We start from the raw sequence: 19,855 nt of genomic DNA on the forward strand, positions 1-19,855 counted from the left end.
ATTTCCATTCCCTGTTGATGGCAGGAAGACCCTATTCCCAGTTGCTGATGAAAGCGAATAGTAATTTAAAGATGGCGGAGTGCATGGCAGCACGTTTGACCGCGCAAGAGGAGCAGATAGAGCTCCTCACTCGGGAATTTAGCCTCCTACGAGACGGGTTAAATGGTGGTCCAGAAGTCGCCAGCATTCTCGCCAGTTCTCCGGAGTTGGAGAGCTTACGGAGCGAGAATGAGAAGCTCAAATTTCGTCTCGTGCACCTTCGCCGGGGTCTCCAGGAAGAGCTCGCCCTGGAGGGACAGGGCAAGGGGGGCACAAACAAAGGCCAGGAGAAGACAGGGAAACAACAACCAAAGAACCGCAATTATGATAATAATAAGGTAGCTAGCTAACCACCTTAGTGCATGTTAATTGTGTGGTTGTATGTGGCCTGTAGCGTGCTGTCCTAGTCCAACCAGTAGTTGCCTAGGGAGCATATAGTGGTTACTTTTTTAATTTTTTTAATTTCACCTTTATTTAACCAGGTAGGCTAGTTGAGAACAAGTTCTCATTTGCAACTGCGACCTGGCCAAGATAAAGCATAGCAGTGTGAGCAGACAACAAAGAGTTACACATGGAGTAAACAATTAACAAGTCAATAACACAGTAGAAACCAAAGGGGGAGTCTATATACAATGTGTGCAAAGGGCATGAGGAGGTAGGCAAATAATAAAAATTTTGCAGATTAACACTGGAGTGATGAATGATCAGATGGTCATGTACAGGTAGAGATATTGGTGTGCAAAAGAGCAGAAAAGTAAATAAATAAAAACAGTATGGGGATGAGGTAGGTGAAAAAGGGTGGGCTATTTACCAATAGACTATGTACAGCTGCAGCGATCGGTTAGCTGCTCAGATAGCTGATGTTTGAAGTTGGTGAGGGAGATAAAAGTCTCCAGCTTCAGCGATTTTTGCAATTCGTTCCAGTCACAGGCAGCAGAGTACTGGAACGAAAGGCGGCCAAATGAGGTGTTGGCTTTAGGGATGATCAGTGAGATATACACCTGCTGGAGCGCGTGCTACGGATGGGTGTTGCCATCGTGACCAGTGAGCTGAGATAAGGCGGAGCTTTACCTAGCATGGACTTGTAGATGACCTGGAGCCAGTGGGTCTGGCGACGAATATGTAGCGAGGGCCAGCCGACTAGAGCATACAAGTCGCAGTGGTGGATGGTATAAGGTGCTTTAGTGACGAAACGGATGGCACTGTGATAGACTGCATCCAGTTTGCTGAGTAGCGTGTTGGAAGCCATTTTGTAGATGACATCGCCGAAGTCGAGGATCGGTAGGATAGTCAGTTTTACTAGGGTAAGCTTGGCGGCGTGAGTGAAGGAGGCTTTGTTGCGGAATAGAAAGCCGACTCTTGATTTGATTTTCGATTGGAGATGTTTGATATGAGTCTGGAAGGAGAGTTTGCAGTCTAGCCAGACACCTAGGTACTAGATAGTGCAGATCGGGAGTAGGCGGAGACATTATCCAGCATCTGCCAGATAATAATACGGTCGTCACTAACTTCTATGGCCACAAAGTAAGTCATGATTATGTCTAAACCCCCGACCATTTATACAATGTATCTTCTTAAAAACGACCACCCCCTCGTCACTGTCAAACGCTCCCTAAAACACTAATGCGAGAAGGATATTGACCTCATCCCGTCAGTAGAGGATGCCCGGTCGTTCTTTTAAAAGTAATTTCCTCACCATCTTAAATAAGCATGACCCTTTCAAAAAATGTAGAACTAAGAACAGATATAGCCCTTCGTTCACTCCAGACCTGACTGCCCTCGACCAGCACAAAAACATCCTGTGGCGTACTGCACTAGCATCGAATAGTCCCCTCGATATGCAACTTTTCAGGGAAGTCAGGAAAGCAAAGGCTAGCTTTTTCAAACAGAAATGTGCATCCTGTAGATCTAACTCCAAAAAGTTTTGGGACACCGTAAAGTCCATGGAGAATAAGAGCACCTCTTCCCAGCTGCCCATTGCACTGAGGCTAGGAAACACTTTCACCACCGATAAATCCACGATAAACGAGAATTTCAATAAGCATTTCTCTACGGCTGGCCATGCTTTCCTTCTGGCTTCCCCAACCCTGGCCAACAGCTCTGCACCCCCCGCAGCTACTTGCCCAAGCCTCCAGCTTCTCCTTCACCCAAATCCAGATAGCAGATGTTCTGAAAGAGCTGCAAAACCTGGACCTGTGCAAGTCAGCTGGGCTAGATAATCTGGACCTTCTCTTTCTAAAATTATCCACCACCATTGTTGCAACCCCTATTACCAGTCTGTTCAACCTCTCTTTCGTATCGTCCGAGATTCCTAAAGATTGGAAAGCTGCCGCGGTCATCCTCCTCTTCAAAGGGGGTGACACTCTAGACCCAAACTGTTAGATGTATATCCATCCTGCCCTGCCTTTCTAAAGTCTTCGAAAGCCAAGTTAACAAACAGATCACTGACCATTTAGAATCCCACCGTACCTTCTCCGCTGTGCAATCCGGTTTCAGAGCTGGTCACGGGTGCACCTCAGCCACGCTCAAGGTACTAAACGATATAACTGCCATCGATAAAATACAGTATTGTGCAGCCGTCTTCATCGACCTGGCCAAGGCTTTTGACTATGTCAATCACCATATTCTTATCGGCAGACTCAACAGCCTTAGTTTCTCAAATGACTGCCTCGCCTGGTTCACCAACTACTTATCTGATAGAGTTCAGTGTGTCAAATTGAAGGGCCTGTTGTCCGGACCTCTGGCAGTCTCTATGGGGGAACCACAGGGTTCAATTCTCGGGCCGACTCTTTTCCCTATATATTAACAATGTCGCTCTTTCTGTGGGTGATTCCTTGATCCACCTCTACGCAGACGACACCATTCTGTATACATCTGGCTCTTCTTTGGGCACTGTTAACTAACCTCCAGACGAGCTTCTATGCCATACAACACTACTTCCGTGGCCTCCAACTGCTCTTAAACGCTAGTAAAGATAAATGCATGCTCTTCAACCGATCGCTGCCCGCACCCGCCCGACTAGCATCACTACTCTGGACGGTTCTGACTTAGAATATGTGGACAACTCCAAATACCTAGGTGTCTGGCTAGACTGTAAACTCTCCTTACAGACTCATTAAGCATCTCCAATCCAAAATAAAATCTAGAATTGGCTTCCTATTTCGCACAAAGCATCCTTCACTCACGCTGCCAAACATACCCTCGTTATACTGACTCTCCTACCGATCCTAGACTTTGGCGATGTCATTTACAAAATAGCCTCCAACATTCTACTCAGCAAAATGAATGCAGTCTATCATGGTGTCATCCGTTTTGTCACCAAAGCCCCATATACCACCCACCACTGCGACTTGTATGCTCTCGTCGGCTGGCCCTCGCTACATATTCGTCGCCAGGTCATCTGTAAGTCTTTGCTAGGTTAAGCTCTGCCTTATCTCAGCTCACTGGTCACCATAACAACACCCACCCGTAGCACGCGCTCCAGCAGGTACATCTCACTGGTCATCCCCAAAGCCAGCACTTCCTTTGGCCACCTTTCCTTCCAGTGCTCTGCTGCCAATGACTGGAACGAATTGCAAAAGTCGCTGAAGTTGGAGACTTATCTCCCTCACTAACTTTAAGAATCAGCTATCTGGGCAGCTTACCGATCGCTGCAGCTGTACACAGCCCATCTGTAAATAGCCCATCCAACTACTTACCTCATCCCCATATTGTTTTTATTTACTATTTTTTTCTCTTTTGTACACCAGTATTTCTACTTGTACATCTATCACTCCAGTGTTCATTTGCTAAATTGTAATTGCTTCACTACTGTGGCCTATTTATTGGCTTACCGCCTTACACCATTTGCACACACTGTATATAGATTTTTCTATTGTATTATTGACTGTACTTTTGTTTATCCCACGTGTAACTCTGTTTTTTTGTCTCACTGCTTTGCTTTGTCTTGGCCAAGTCGCAGTTGTAAATGAGAACTTGTTCTCAACTGGCCTACCTGGTTAAATAAAGGTTAAATGTAAATGATTTTAGACCTAACCACACTGCCAACCTATTGCCTAACCCTCCCCTGCCCCTGGTCTCGAAATAGGTTGACAGCTCGGTGTGTAGTCCACTGAACATGCTTATGGAACATCATATAAGACAACAGTTATTTATTGTGGTTTACACTAAGTAGAATGTCAATAACAATATTTGCATGTTTTTGTTCACATATAAACCAAGCCTTTGAATTTACACATCTGTGCAGGCAGCAACTCATGAGACTAAACCTGTTGTTGATAAGGTGAAGCCAGAGAACAACAAGAAGGCGGCACATGGAGGGGTTGGTGGCAGAGAGGTAATGATTAGGAACATTACCTCCCAAAGGTCCAATATCCCATACATCTATTCTAGAAGTCCCATGCATGCAATCAAGCGGTCCTTCAAAGTTGTGCAATATCCTTACCAATACCCAAATAATTCCCCCCAGTTTCTTTCCCTAAGTTCCTATAAATCACCATGTTACTCTTTCTAGCTGAAACCTTGGCCTGGCTACATCTCGGAGCGCATGCAGCTGTATGAGGAGCTGAAAAAGGAGAGTGATGCCCTGCTGGCCAGGAGAGCTGCAGACAGCCAGCCCATCACTGTGGAGCTGCCAGATGGACGCAGGGTGGAGGGTCAGGCCTGGGTCACTACCCCCTACCAGCTGGCCTGTGGCATCAGGTGAGGGACCTGGAGCTTATCTTGGACCATGATATCCCTGTCCCATATCTTTTTGTGCTGTGCAGTCAACTCCTATGGCCATTGTCATTGCAAAAACATTCATAGAAGTTGGCAGCATAGACAAATCTGGGACAAGGAGGATCATGATGTTACTGGGAGACATCAGTTTCACCGTTCTGTCTTTGCCATTGTTTGTAGCAACACATGAGAACTATGTGGTGATGGTGGTATATCGTATTTCTCCCAGTCAGGGCTTGGCTGACAATGCAGTGATTTCCCGGGTGAACGGGGACCTGTGGGACCTGGATAGACCTCTGGAGAAGAGCTGCTCACTGGAGATCCTGCGCTTTGACAATGACGATGCCCAGGCTGTGAGTATAATGTGCCCTCTGGGCTATCATACTCTCTATAGTCTTTGTTCTTGGAGGTAGTAACAGATGTTTCCGCTCCTTGTTTCAGGTGTACTGGCACTCCAGTGCTCACATCCTTGGTGAGGCCATGGAGCGTTTCTATGGCGGCTGTCTGTGTTATGGACCACCCATTGAGAATGGCTTCTACTATGACATGTTCCTCGATGGACCCCAGTAAGCATCTATCATTGTTAAGAAAAAACAGGCTTCCATTCTCCTTTATAAAGTAATGAGCAGAAATTATACAGAGCTGGTGTAGTGAGTAGCCTATGACAGGTGTGTTGTTACTGAGGGTTCTGTTTGACCTGTGTCCTGTCCTGGCCAGGGGTGTGTCGAGTACAGAGTTTGAGTACCTGGAGGCGCTGTGCAAGTCTGTGGTGAAGGAGAAACAGCCCTTCGAGAGGCTGGAGGTCAGCAAGGAGACCCTACTGAAGATGTTCAAGGTGAGAGGAGAGGATCTCTACACTACATTGGCATCTCTCCACCCTCTGGTGAAAGATTGTAGCTCGATTATATAATGTTTTATAGATGTTTCTTGTTCATTTGGATTGTGAGTAGATCAGCAGCAATTGGTATTTTTTTTTCCCAATCTGTTTGCGTACATATTTTCAGTACAACAAATTCAAGTGTCGCATTCTGAATGAGAAAGTCACCACACCCACTACAACAGTCTACAGGTAAGCAGCTCATGATGTTTAGTTGTAAATCACAGAATATTATTTGGTGTACAGCAAATATTCAGAAGACTGGTTTAACATAACATGTTAGTGAATTTGAAGAACAGAAATAGGACTGCACTCCGGTAAATTAATTTAAATTTAATTTTGTATTGCTGCACAAACGTTTCGGGTATGAGCCCTTCAGTGTGCAAGGCAATAGCAATCAATGTCACACCAACAAGACCACACAGGTGGGCATAATTATCAATTCAGCCAGTATTGTCCCAATCAAGAGATCCAGCAGAGGGAGCTTTCGGGAAACGTGACGATCAAATATAGATCTATAGACACACAATACAAATCCCTATCTCCTCCCCTACGCGGCGCTTTCACCAATTCAATGCCCATATAATGTAATGCACTTAGTTCATGATTATTGCTGTTCAAATTTCTGGCAACAGGTAATTATTTTTCCATCATGGTTTCGAATGGAGCTCTTATGCTCACATATGCTTGTCTTAAGTTCCTGTTTGGTCTTACCCACAACATTAAAGTCACAGGAACACACTTAAGTAGATATACAACATATTTTGTGTTACATGATATTCTACCTCAAACCTTTATCCTCCCACTCGACTGGGGATGGATAAGAGTTTCCTCTGATCATGGCATAACAGTAGACAGTTGTGACAAGGAAACTGCCATCGGGAATGATGAAATGCAATGCTTTTCTTATTAGGCAAATCTGACTGTACTAAATAATCCCTTTCAATTTGAGTGTCTCTTATAGCAAGACCTCGGGAGGGATTCAAACGCTTTACCAAAGCTGGGGGTCGCTGTGTCATATGTGCCAATGTCTATTAACCACTTCCTTGATCGACCTTGAAATGGGACTGAAGGTCAACACAAAAGCTAAGAGGGAGGAGAGGGATTCCTTTGACATGGTTGCAATAATGCATTCCACTCAGCTTGTCTTACTCTCAAGGCAATTGTCCAATAATTCTTCTTTATACCCTCTTGTTTTGAATCATTCACATAAATCTTTGGAATGTACATCAAATTCTAAATCGGTCACAAATGCGAAGGATTAGGCTTTCATATATTATGGTAAAAAAATGTTTTTATGAATTTGAAGACCCTCACTGGTCCATGCCCTGCTAATTTTTTTTTTTTTTACTGTTTTAGATGTGGGCCTCTGATTGACCTGTGTCGTGGGCCCCATGTAAGACACACAGGAAAGATTAAAGCCTTGAAGATCTACAAGGTATGTGATGCACACACAGACTACAATATCCAATCACTTCTTAAGGTGAAAAACAGTGTCACAGTATCTCCTCTCCGCTCCTTTCTTGTAATATCGACAGAACTCTTCTACGTACTGGGAGGGCCGTTCGGACATGGAGACCCTGCAGCGTATCTATGGCATCTCCTTCCCAGACTCCAAGATGCTGAAGGAGTGGGAACGCTTTCAGGAGGAGGCTAGGAACAGAGACCATCGGAAGATTGGAAAGGTTAGTCCTCACTATGGGGTGTCACTTGACTGAGGAAGACTATTTAGTTGGTTTTGGTTTCTTAACACAGCCATTGAAAGGGACCCTCAATTAATATAATGATATATGTTCATATATATTGAACAAAAATATAAATGCAACATGTAATAATTTCAAAGTTTTTGTTGAATTACATTTCATATAAGGAAATCGGTCAATTGAAATAAATGAATTATGCCCTAATCAATGGATTTGACATTACTGGGCAGGGGCGCAGCCATGGGTGTGACTAGGAGGGCAGAGGTCCACTTTTTTTTTAGCCCCCACAAAAGGGCTTCATTACAGGCATACTTTTTGGGGATCTTTTTAATTGACTTTTATCCAAAGTGAGTTACAGAACTGCCAACATTGAAAGTGACAAATCACTAATCTAAGAAATCTGTTATTAATTTTTACGTTTTTGCCGAGGAGATCTTAGTCGCGTAATTTTACATCTAACTTCGATGCTTGGTGCAGTATTTCCAATGAAGAAATGTGCATGAAAACTAGTCTCTAGTTGAATAACTAATAATTTATTGAAGAATCCCTAAAGTTGACCACTCATGGACGAAGGGGCATATACTTCGGCTTCTGAAGTTCGGCTGGTCTCAAAAAAATGTTGTGCCCAAACAGCCGAAAAAACCCTTACCGAAGTCCAAAACGAAGAAGACATCATAATGTCTTCATAATATATGCACTAACTCTTCAGAACTTTCGACTAGGAAGTATGCTTACGCTTTAAGCACTGCATGCTTACTGTTGTTGCTTGGTTGTTCCTGTGGGGGGTGATGTGTGTCTAACTGCATGATGTATCAGTGAGTCACACTATGTGAGCTCCAGCTGGTCCTCAGGCAGGCTGGATCTATCCTCCCTGCGGGAGACACAGATGGCAGCAGCCCCACAGCCCGGCCACAACTGATTACAACACTGATCTCTCTATTAAACCATGGACTCACTGCTGCTTTTATTTTCATTGTTGTTATCCAGAGGGACAAAGTCTAAAGTAATTTTTAAACATGTTACTCCTATGATGGTGTGATCCTTTTCATTTAGAAGTTGAAGGTTTAGAAGTAGAGGACATGTCTGTGGGTGTCGTTCATGGACAGATTTGCTGTCGTTTGATTTAACTTCTTCCCCACAGAGGATGAGCTGCCTCACTATCTGTAACTGTCAATCTGTGAAGTCCTTTAAGCTTCCTCTCTGTTTGTCTCTACTGTACAACAGGAGCAGGAACTGTTTTTTTTCCATGACCTGAGCCCTGGCAGCTGCTTCTTCCTCCCGCGTGGAGCCTACCTATACAACACACTCACTGACTTCATCAGGGTAAGATGAGCTCAACCACCTACATCTAATCACAGCCAAAAGGCAGAGAAGCAATCTGTCCATCTTCTGCCAATATACAACAATACCCACCTGTAGAATTCACAATTACAGCATGATCATGGACTACTTTGGTTCTTTATAACCATAGTAACCGAAAGGATGCTGAAGTTAAGTACCACTCAGTCTTGCTGTGATCTGGTGAATGTACTTTGCAGGAGGAATACTGTAGAAGAGATTTCCAGGAGGTGGCCTCTCCTAACATCTATAACAGTAAGCTGTGGGAGACTTCTGGCCACTGGCAGCACTACAGCGACAACATGTTCTCCTTCCCAGTGGAGCAGGACGTCTTTGCACTGAAGCCAATGAACTGTCCTGGACACTGGTAGGTACATTGGTTTGTTATTTGGCTGATTTCCCAGACACGATTTAAGACTGGTCCTGGACTAAAAACCAACTCCGTGGCCTTGTAGTTAGTGTCCATCCGCCCTGAGGTTGGGAGTTTAATCCCCGGCCAAGTTATACGTAAAAAATGGGACCCAATGTGTCTGCTTGGAACTCAGCATTAGGAGATAGATTGGGGGTAAGGCCCTGCAATAGACTAGCGTCCTCTACGGGGGGTGTACTTCTACATCAAGCTGCCTCATGCTGCAGAAACAGGAGATGCAAGGCTACTTGATTACTTACTAGACTAAAAACCATGCGCAATGGAGAATATCCACTGAAATGACTTTACTCCAAGACTAGGCTTAACCTTTGTCTGGGAAACTGTCCCTCCCTATATGTTATTGGTTAATATGAAGGTATGATGGCTTACAAGGAAGGGACTTTCAAAGCATTTATGTAACCTTAACTTCTCCCACTGCTTCAACTGCATATCTTCTCATCCATCACCCTCTTTTTTCCGTCCACCTTCTCCTGGATCCTCCCATCCTCTTCTTTCTCAGTCTGATGTTCAGCCACAGACCTCGGTCGTGGAGGGAGCTGCCTCTGAGACTAGCTGATTTCGGGGTGCTCCATAGGAACGAGCTATCAGGGACACTGACCGGCCTTACGAGGGTGCGCCGCTTCCAACAGGATGACGCTCACATCTTCTGCACCATGGAACAGGTACAGTTGAAGTCGGAAGTATACATACACCTTAGCCAAATACACCTTAGCCAAAAACTCAGTTTTTCAGAATTCCTGACATTTAATCCTAGTTAAAATTCCCTTCTTAGGTCAGTTAGGATCACCACTTTATTTTAAGAATGTGAAATGTTAGAATAATAGTAGAGGAAATGATTTATTTCAGGTTTTATTTCTTTCATCACATTCGCAGTGGGTCAGAAGTTTACTTACACTCAATTAGTATTTGGTAGCATTGCCTTTAAATGGTTTAACTTCGGTCAAATGTTTTAGGTAGCCTTCCACAAGCTTCCCACAATAAATTGGGAGAATTTTGGCCCATTCCTCCCAACAGAGCTGTTGGAACTGAGTCAGGTTTGTAGGCCTCCTTGCTCGCACACGCTTTTTCAGTTCTGCCCACAACTTTTCTATAGGATTGAGGTCAGGGCTTTGTGATGGCCACTCCAATACCTTGACTTTGTTGTCCTTAAGCCATTTTGCCACAACTTTGGAAGTATGCATTGTCTATTTGGTCATTGTCTATTTGGAAGTCCCATTTGCGATCAAGCTTTAACTTCCTGACTAATGTCTTGAGATGTTGCTTCAGTATATACACTGCTCAGAAAAATAAAGGGAACACTTAAACAACACAATGTAACTCCAAGTCAATCACACTTCTGTGAAATCAAACTGTCCACTTAGGAAGCAACACTGATTGACAATAAATTTCACATGCTGTTGTGCAAATGGAATAGACAACAGGTGGAAATTATAGGCATTTAGCAAGACACCCCCAATAAAGGAGTGGTTCTGCAGGTGGGGGACCACAGACCACTTCTCAGTTCCTATGCTTCCTGGCTGATGTTTTGGTCACTTTTGAATGCTGGCGGTGCTTTCACTCTAGTGGTAGCATGAGACTGAGTCTACAACCCACACAAGTGGCTCAGGTAGTGCAGCTCATCCAGGATGGCACATCAATGCGAGCTGTGGCAAGAAGGTTTGCTGTGTCTGTCAGCGTAGTGTCCAGAGCATGGAGGCGCTACCAGGAGACAGGCCAGTACATCAGGAGACGTGGAGGAGGCCGTAGGAGGGCAACAAACCCAGCAGCAGGACCGTTACCTCTGCCTTTGTGCAAGGAGGAGCAGGAGGAGCACTGCCAGAGCCCTGCAAAATGACCTCCAGCAGGCCACAAATGTGCATGTGTCAAACGGTCAGAAACAGACTCCATGAGGGTGGTATGAGGGCCCGACGTCCACAGGTGGGGGTTGTGCTTACAGCCCAACACCGTGCAGGACGTTTTGCAAATTCGCCACTGGCGCCCTGTGCTCTTCACAGATGAAAGTAGGTTCACACTGAGCACATGTGACAGTCTGGAGACACCGTGGAGAACGTTCTGCCTGCAACATCCTCCAGCATGACCGGTTTGGCGGTGGGACAGTCATGGTGTGGGGTGGCATTTCTTTGGGGGGCTGCACAGCCCTCCATGTGCTCACCAGAGGTAGCCTGACTGCCATTAGGTACCGAGATGAGATCCTCAGACCCCTTGTGAGACCATATGCTGGTGCGGTTGGCCCTGGGTTCCTCCTAATGCAAGACAATGCTAGACCTCATGTGGCTGGAGTGTGTCAGCAGTTCCTGCAAGAGGAAAGCATTGATGCTATGGACTGGCCCACCCTTTCCCCAGACCAGAATCCAATTAAGCACATCTGGGACATCATGTCTCGCTCCATCCACCAGCACAGACTGTCCAGGAGTTGGCGGATGCTTTAGTCCAGATCTGGGAGGAGATCCCTCAAGAGACCATCCACCACCTCATCAGGAGCATGCCCAGGCGTTGTAGGGAGGTCATACAGGCACGTGGAGGCCACACACACTACTGAGCCTCATTTTGACTTGTTTTAAGGACATTACATCAAAGTTGGATCAGCCTGTAGTGCGGTTTTCCATTTTAATTTTGAGTGTGACTCCAAATCCAGACCTCCATGGGTTGATAAGTTTCCATTGATAATTTTTGTGTGATTTTGTTGTCAGCACATTCAACTATGTAAAGAAACGAATATTTAATACTCCTTACTATTTAAAGAGAATTTCCCCTCTCTGATACAAAAACTCAAGGCAAACATACTATTTTGGCGAACTCTCCCAATTTCTCTGCTCGGAAGAATTAATGCCATTAAAATGGTCTTCCTCCCACAACTGCTCTACCTATATCAGAACATCCCAGTATTCATACCTAAATCCTTTCATAAACAACTGGACTCAATTATCAATCCTTTCATCTGGGATTATAAAACACACAGGATAGGTAAAAAACACCTCTGTAAATCCAAGATGGAAGGAGGATTGTTTCTCCCAAATGTTATATTTTATTACTGGGCCGCTAACCTCCGCGTTGTTACGTTTCTGCTGGATGACGCACTTCCGTCATCCAGTTGGCTTAGTATGGAGCGTGAGGAGTGTCACCCCTTCTCTATTGGCGCTGTGATTTTGTCGCCTGTCAATCTGGAGATGTCACTTTATTGTAACAATCCTATTATACATAGCACAGTCCGAATCTGGAAGCAAATTAAAGTCCACTTTGAGCTTAGACCAATGTCATTCATGCTCCCTGTCGCCAGGAATCCCTCCTTTGCCCCCTCTAACCTTGATAACACCTTTGAGCGATGGGGAGAGCTGGGGATAAGTACCATAGAGGATTTATACATAGAAGGGACCTTTGCTTCCTTTGAGTTGCTGAGAGAAACTTATAATCTTCCCAGAAGTAATTTTTTCAGATACCTACAAATTAGAGACTACGTTAGAAAACACCTCCCAACATTTGGGAATGCTAAACCTTCCATGTTTGACGGATGCATAAAAATATGCCCCACCTCCGACAAACTGATATCGCATCTATAGGATGATTTTCAATCTGTTAGCACACCTTCTACAGATGCCATCAAGGCAAAATGGGAGGAAGAACTAGGGACTGACATCTCGGTGGCAGACTGGGAAGAGAGCTTGGAGTATATCCACACATGCTCCATTAATTCCAGACATCGTCTCATACAATTCAAGGTATTACACAGATTACACTATTCCAAAACTAAACTGCATAGGATATTTCCTGATACATCACCTACATGTGATAAATGTCAGGCTGCGCGCAGGGTACACTACTCCACTGCTTTGTCCTATGCTCTAGCTTGCATGGTTATTGGTGTGGAATTTTTGGGATCCTCTCTGAAGTTTTGGAGACTTCAATAGATCCAGACCCGCTTCTGATAATCCTGGGAGTATCTGAGTTCCTAAACGGATTAACCAACCCCCAAAAACAACTAATCTCTTACGGTCTCATTTCGGCAAAAAAACTAATCTTATTGTTTTGGAAAAGGAGGGAAGCGCCCTCTACCAAATTATGGCTCAGTGAATTGGCAAACACTGTACACTTAGAAAGAATTAGATATATTCTGAACAATAAATTATCAACATTTGATCAAATCTGGCAGCCTTTCCTCTCCTACTTGGACGAGTCGGCGCTGTGAATTTGTACTTATTCACGCACTCTCAATTGTAATATTTTAATCTACCTTTGGGCAGCATGTGCTGGCCCCGCCACCCGAGCATTCATCTATCCTCTTTCTTTCTACATGTCCTTGTTTTGTATGTCGTGTTTTGTATTTGTTTTGCACCCAGAACTCTGGGTCTTGTTGTTCCTGTATGCTCTTTTATGTTTAGATAAGAATTGTATACCTGTCTTGTATACCTATACACCATTCTTGTGTGTGTTTAATAAAAAATATTTGAAACAGAAGAAAATAATATTTCATTCATTCATATCTAGGATGTGTTATTTTAGTGTTCCCTTTATTTTTTTGAGCAGTGTATATACATAATTTGTCTCCCTCATGATGCCATATATTTTGTGAAGTGCACCAGTCCCTCCTGCAGCAAAACACTCCCACAACATGATGCTGCCATCTCTGTGCTTCACGGTTGGGATGGTGTTCTCCAGCTTGCAAGCCTCTCCCTTTTTCCTCCAAACTTAACGATGGTCATTATGGCCAAACAGTTCTATTTTTGTTTCATCAGACCAGAGGACATTTCTCCAAAAATACGATCTTTGTCCCCATGTGCAGTTGCAAACCATAGTCTGCCTTTTTTACGGCGATTTTGGAGCCGTGGCTTCTTCCTTGCTGAGAGGCCTTTCGGCTTATGTCGATATAGGACTAGTTTTACTGTGGATACAGATACTTTTGTACCTGTTTCCTCCAGCATCTTCACATGGTCCTTTGCTGTTCTGGGATTGATTTGCACTTTTCTCACCAAAGTACGTTAATCTCTAAGAGACAGAACGCGTCTCCTTCCTGAGCAGTATGGTGGCTGCGTGGTCCAATAGTGTTTATACTTGCGTACTATTGTTTGTACAGATGAACGTGGTACCTTCAGGCATTTGGAAATTGCTCCCAATTTTTTTTCTGAGGTCTTGGCTGATTTCTTCTGATTTTCCCATGATGTCAAGCAAAGTGCTGAGTTTGAAGGTAGGCCTTAAAATACATCCACAGGTACACCTCCAACTGACTCAAATGATGTCATTTAGCCTATCAGAAGCTTCTAAAGCCATGACATCTGGAATTTTCCAAGGTGTTTAAAAGCACAGTCAACTTAGTGTATGTAAACTTTTGACCCACTGGAATTGTGATACAGTGAATAATCTGTCTGTAAACAGTAGTTGGAAAAATGACATGTCCTACCCGACTTGCCAAAACTATAGTTTGACAACAAGAAATTTGTGGAGTGGTTGAAAAATGAGTTTTAATGACTCCAACCTAAGTGTATGTAAACTTCCGATTTCAACTGTAGGTGACCAGACCAGCTATGGTTATTGAAGAGGAACATCTTATTAAAGTAGCTAGGTACCAGGGTTGGGGTCAACTTCAAATCAGGAAGTAAATGGACATTTCTGTTCCAATTTTCCTTATTTTTTCATGAAATGGAATTGACACCAACCCTGCTGGGTACTTAACCTCCTCGCCATTCAGATGACCCTCTGTATTCCCTTTCTCTTTCTTGCAGATTGAGTCTGAGATGAAGGGCTGTCTGGACTTCCTCCGCTGTGTCTATGATGTCTTTGGCTTCTCTTTCCAGCTGCACCTTTCAACCCGTCCAGAGAAGTACCTAGGAGATATCACTGTCTGGAACCAGGCTGAGAAGGTAAAATGAAATATGCGTGTCCATGAAATATTCCTGAAATGTCACATAAAGAAACATCATTTAAAGGAAGAATGCCCCAGGATGTATTTCGAAATGTATGTTAATTGATTCCCTCTGTTTAAAAGCAACTGGAGAACAGCCTGAATGAGTTTGGGGAACCATGGAAACTAAACCCCGGAGACGGTGCTTTCTATGGGCCCAAGGTTTGTATTACAGCAGCTGATATTTCCTTGCTGTATATTTTCTTCACCCCTTCAATTAAATAAGGTCTAGAATTCTCAGGAAATCAATTTAATTAAAGGTTTGTACTTATTATAGCCATGGATATTTCCCTGATAGATATTGCATTTCCCCTTCAATTAAATAAGGTCTAAAACTCTCAGGGAGGAAAACCATGTAATACTTTTGTTGTGCCATTTCAGATTGACATTAAGATCAAAGATGCTATTGGCCGGTATCATCAATGTGCAACCATTCAGCTGGACTTCCAGCTTCCTATCCGCTTTAACCTGACCTTTGTGGGGTGAGTGAGTCACCTAATCAAACTAGTCGTGACACAATGCTGAGTCTGTATCCTGTAATAGGAAGCAAGATTAGTCATTAATCGCTCCTTCAGTATGAGTTCTCACCTGAACACTTTGTACTAGAAAGTGGACTTAAAAGTCCTTTAAATAATTTGATTTAAAGTTGGATTTTTAATGAGGTAGAAAACATTATGAAGCTCTATAAACAACTGTATAAATTGTATTCAAAAGGGTAAAAAAAAGAAAAAAGTTTAATCTCGATGAGATTAACCTCATTGAGATAATGATTATTTTTTAACCTTTTTGAATATAATTTGTACAGTTGTTTATATAGCTAAAGGTAGAATAAATAATGGTTAAATACATAGTTAGGGGCGGCAGTGTAGCCTAGTGGTTAGAGCGTTGGGCTAGTAACCGGAAGGTTGCAAGTTCAAATCCCCGAGCTGACAAGGTACAAATCTGTCGTTCTGCCCCTGAACAGGCAGTTAACCCACTGTTCCCAGGCCGTCATTAGAAATAATAATGTGTTCTTAACTGACTTTCCTGGTTAAATAAAGCTAAAATAAAAATAGTTGTAATTGAGCATGAAGTGGTGCTGTGACTGATATTGATGTTGAATCCTGTGACATGTAGGAAGGACGGGGATGACAAAGCGAGACCGGTCATCATCCACCGGGCCATTCTGGGCTCTGTGGAGAGGATGATAGCCATCCTCACTGAGAACTACGCTGGGAAATGGTGAGTAGCAAAGAGGACCAATTAATTTGTTGTGTTACATAAGATGCAATCAGACTGGAAAATCAGTCATGTATAAAGATGTTTTTCTGCTTTTAAATGTCTTAATCGTGTGTGTGTGTGTGTGTATATATAGTGTTTTGATTTTCTACTTATCCAGCCATATTGTGTTTCTTCTCCAGGCCCCTCTGGCTGTCCCCACGTCAGGTGATGTTTGTGCCTGTCAACCCTACCTGTGAAGAATATGCCAAGAGGGTAACCCTAGCCTTCTATTCCCGAAACTTGTCTTCCTTTCATATTTCTACAGTTTATGAAATTTAAGTTTAAGAAATCATAGGCCTTCCCCCTTCCCGGCACATCATTTTCCGTAAACAAATCTGTACCAAGATGCGAATTCAATGCGTGGTAAATTTACTGTTGACGAAAAAGCCTCTTCATAATAAAGCCATAATAACATTTGTCATGTGGCATAGGCTACAGTTGAGCAGAGGCATTTTTAGGATTTCCACACGCAGTGAATTTGTTTTTATCAGGGTCCAAAACAAATCTGCCTTTTACATGATGGAAGACATTAGCTGAATCTTTTTAAGTAGCACACAACTGACCAAAATGAGTGGGTACTCTGATTGACAAACTGAGATCAATCTGGTCTTGAATTCAAACAAACAATAACCCAGGCCAATGAAGCGACACGCAGGTTGTACAATATTAGGAGGAAATATATACATACATACAATATATATAATAGGCTACAGTCGGCTACTAAATAAAATGTCCAGTGGCACAGTGACTCAACTAATGATGATTAAACCATAAGCTACACCATAAGCTACTCACGGTGATAGGCTATTGCCACGACGAGCACATCGGCTCTCTCAAGATAAGCTACTTTTAAAAACAGTGGTGCTGTTCGCAAAAAATTTGGAGTTTTTGAGAACAATTTCCTTCTATTGGTTCTACAGACAGATTAGTTTTCACTATTCGGCAGTAAGCAAACTGTACATTTTTCCCGCAATTGTATTTAGAAATTTGCAAAAGGCAAACCGACACCTGCAACCAACCATATAAATATAATCCATAGATGGCAGTTCCCATTAGTCAGGACTGGCGTCCATTGCTAGTGTACCAATGAGTTTAACAGTCAAATTGCCAGGGTATGAGGTTACAAACCCCTTCTATGGATTATATGTCTATGGCCACAATGCGAAAAGCATGCTGCCCAAACTGCAGCCTTCCTGACTGTAAGCACACCGGTAAATGCCAAAATAAAGGAAACACTTGAGTAAAAGAGAGATGCATAATAGTATATGTTATGGTGTAGGGTGCAGTTTATTGGCATGGTTTAGGTCCACTTGTTAAATCTATGCCAAGGCGCATTGTAGCTGTTCTGTCAGCTTGTGGTGGCCCAACACACTTAAAATACTTTGTTGGTGTTTCCTTTATTTTGGCAGGTACATGTGATAAAAATAAATCCAGTTATTTTTTAAACTATTGATCCTCTATGGCAAAATTATGCTCTGTGGTGTATTTTTAAACATTGAGAGCGGTTCCTGTGGTTGGATACAAAAATGACGTACACTGAACAAAAATATAAACTCAACTATTTAAAAGATTTTACTGAATTACAGATCATATAAATAAGATAATAAGATAAGAGAACCTCCATTTGCCTCATACATTACGACACATCTCCTTCACATAATCAGGCTGTTGATTGTGGCCTGTGGAATGTTGTCCCAATCCTCTTCAATGGCTGTGTGAAGTTGCTGGATATTGGCAGGAACTAGAACACACTGTTGTACATGTCGATCCAGAGCATCCCATACATGCTCAATGGGTGAGTATGCAGGCCTATTCTTTTTTTTGCCTCTTACGGGCTTGGGCACGGCCCTGACTCACACAATTGACCAGTCACATTTATTTATGCAGTTACCCAATAAAGGCAGGGTCCCCCAGTTACCCACATGGGCCCCTTACCTCCTCTCCTTCCCCATCTGATGATTAGCAGAGCGGCAGCAGCAGGCTGTCAACACTCATTGAGAGCGGGCTGAGCGGGAGTCCTATTGTGGTTGGCGGGTGCAGCATACATTTTTTTTGTTGATATACTACATGTATAATATGTATTGTATTTTTGTATTTTGTAAAAAACATATATATATATATATGCCTCCTCTTGGGCCCCCCATGGGCCTGGGCCGAGGGGCTTCAGCCCTGAATTAAGATGGCCCTGTTCATGATGCTGCACATTCATCATTCCGTTCATCATGATATTAACCTATGTCTGTTGGCAGTTCCATTTTATCAGTTCATCTTCCAGTAATTTTTTATGAATTTGTATTTAATGAGTGGTTATTCTGTCCTTCAGATGTGTAAACAGTTTGTGGAGGCCGGATTCATGGCAGACGCTGATCTCGACTCCAGTTGCCTCTTAAACAAGAAGATCCGCAACGCCCAGTTAGCCCAGTACAACTTCATCCTGGGTAAGAAGGATTACTATAGTAGATTTTTTTTGTTGGGCCATTCATATATTCATGACTTTTACTGTCACAATGTTTGCTAGTATCGAATTTTCTCAGCTGCCAAAAACATGATTGTACTCATCACTACAGAAATGTTGTTGTTGAAAATGCGAGTGTGTTAGGGCAGCTGTGTGTGTTGTGATTTGGCAGTGTGGGGACTGTGAGCTACTTTGTGCTTTGTGTCTTGGCAGTGGTTGGTGAGAAAGAGAAGCTGACTAACAGCGTGAACGTACGTACGAGGGACAACAAGGTTCATGGAGAGCTGTCTGTCTCTGAGGTGCTGGCTCGCCTGACCCTGTTGAAAGAGTCACGCTGCCGGAACGCTGAGGAGGAGTTCTGAGGAGAGAGGGTGACCACATGGTTCCCAGAAGACAAAATGTTTTATGCCAGATAGTTTTCTCTGTCAACAATAGAAGAACAAAAGGGACATGTTTATGTGAATGCAAGAGGTCTGTGTGGAAAGGATAGACATGGAAAGGGGTAGATTATATTTTTAAATGTCAATACATTTAATTTTCTAATCAACTGACAGACCCTTTCTGTAGTTGAATATGTATGTTTCTTTGATTGTCAAATCAATTTGAAAGAATAGTGTCAGGAAGTGAGAAACAATATTGTTGATAATGTATTTGGTACAGTAGTGCAGGGTTTCTTCAAACTAGGTCCTAAGGCCCCCCCCTGGTTTCCCATTTAGTTTGTTGCCCTAGCACCACACAGCTGATTCAAATAATCAAAGCTTTTTGATAAGTTGGTTATTTGAATCAGCTGTGTAGTGCTAAGGGAAAAAAACAAAACATGCACCCATGGGGGGCCCCAGCACAGAGTTTGGGAAACCCTGCAGTAGTGTATGAAAAACCATGCAAGAAATTTTTTTTTACACTAATCTGAAGGATAGAATGTGGATGAAGGAAGATGTCATGAGAATATTATTTATTGGGTTGAGGTTAAGCCAAATAAAACACTTTTGGGAAATATTAAATAAAATCATGAAGTAGCTTTGTCCTCATGTTGGATTGTGTCTTGGAATAAAATATTGTGCCTCCCCTTTATTTTATTGTTCATTGGAGATGCAAGTAACTTTTTTCATTTGACAAAAAAACTACTTTGACCCTCTTGACG

At 43.1% G+C, this 19,855-nt stretch overlaps 1 protein-coding gene across 3 annotated transcripts; it reads left to right on the forward strand.

Moving 5' to 3' along the window:
• The first annotated feature begins 38 nt into the window (after window positions 1-38).
• Window positions 39-19,785, forward strand: LOC109888465 (threonine--tRNA ligase 1, cytoplasmic). Of its 3 annotated transcripts, none has more exons than XM_020479656.2 (19): window positions 39-377; window positions 4,286-4,375; window positions 4,553-4,740; window positions 4,988-5,111; window positions 5,200-5,324; window positions 5,476-5,593; window positions 5,763-5,827; window positions 6,995-7,073; window positions 7,174-7,320; window positions 8,563-8,661; window positions 8,877-9,043; window positions 9,606-9,768; window positions 14,821-14,958; window positions 15,084-15,161; window positions 15,381-15,481; window positions 16,116-16,220; window positions 16,400-16,472; window positions 18,583-18,697; window positions 18,928-19,785. In XM_020479656.2, exons 1-19 carry the CDS (start codon window positions 48-50, stop codon window positions 19,074-19,076), a joined length of 2,454 nt encoding a protein of 817 aa, XP_020335245.2. In that variant the 5' UTR covers window positions 39-47; the 3' UTR covers window positions 19,077-19,785. The 3 variants fall into 3 exon arrangements, with proteins under 3 accessions (XP_020335245.2, XP_020335246.2, XP_020335247.2); XM_020479657.2 differs by having other exon boundaries at window positions 42-377; window positions 4,322-4,375; XM_020479658.2 differs by lacking the exon at window positions 4,286-4,375 and having other exon boundaries at window positions 42-377.
• The last annotated feature ends 70 nt before the right edge of the window (window positions 19,786-19,855 follow it).

This window comes from Oncorhynchus kisutch, linkage group LG3 (assembly GCF_002021735.2).
Source record: "Oncorhynchus kisutch isolate 150728-3 linkage group LG3, Okis_V2, whole genome shotgun sequence".
Lineage (NCBI taxonomy): Eukaryota > Metazoa > Chordata > Actinopteri > Salmoniformes > Salmonidae > Oncorhynchus > Oncorhynchus kisutch.

Coding starts and splice junctions, on each gene's coding strand:
- LOC109888465 (XM_020479656.2), top strand. CDS start 48: ATGAAAGCGAATAGTAATTTAAAGATGGCGGAGTGCATGGCAGCACGT. Junction 7,074..7,173: donor AAGCCTTGAAGATCTACAAG/GTATGTGATGCA, acceptor TAATATCGACAG/AACTCTTCTACGTACTGGGA. Junction 15,162..15,380: donor GTGCTTTCTATGGGCCCAAG/GTTTGTATTACA, acceptor GTGCCATTTCAG/ATTGACATTAAGATCAAAGA.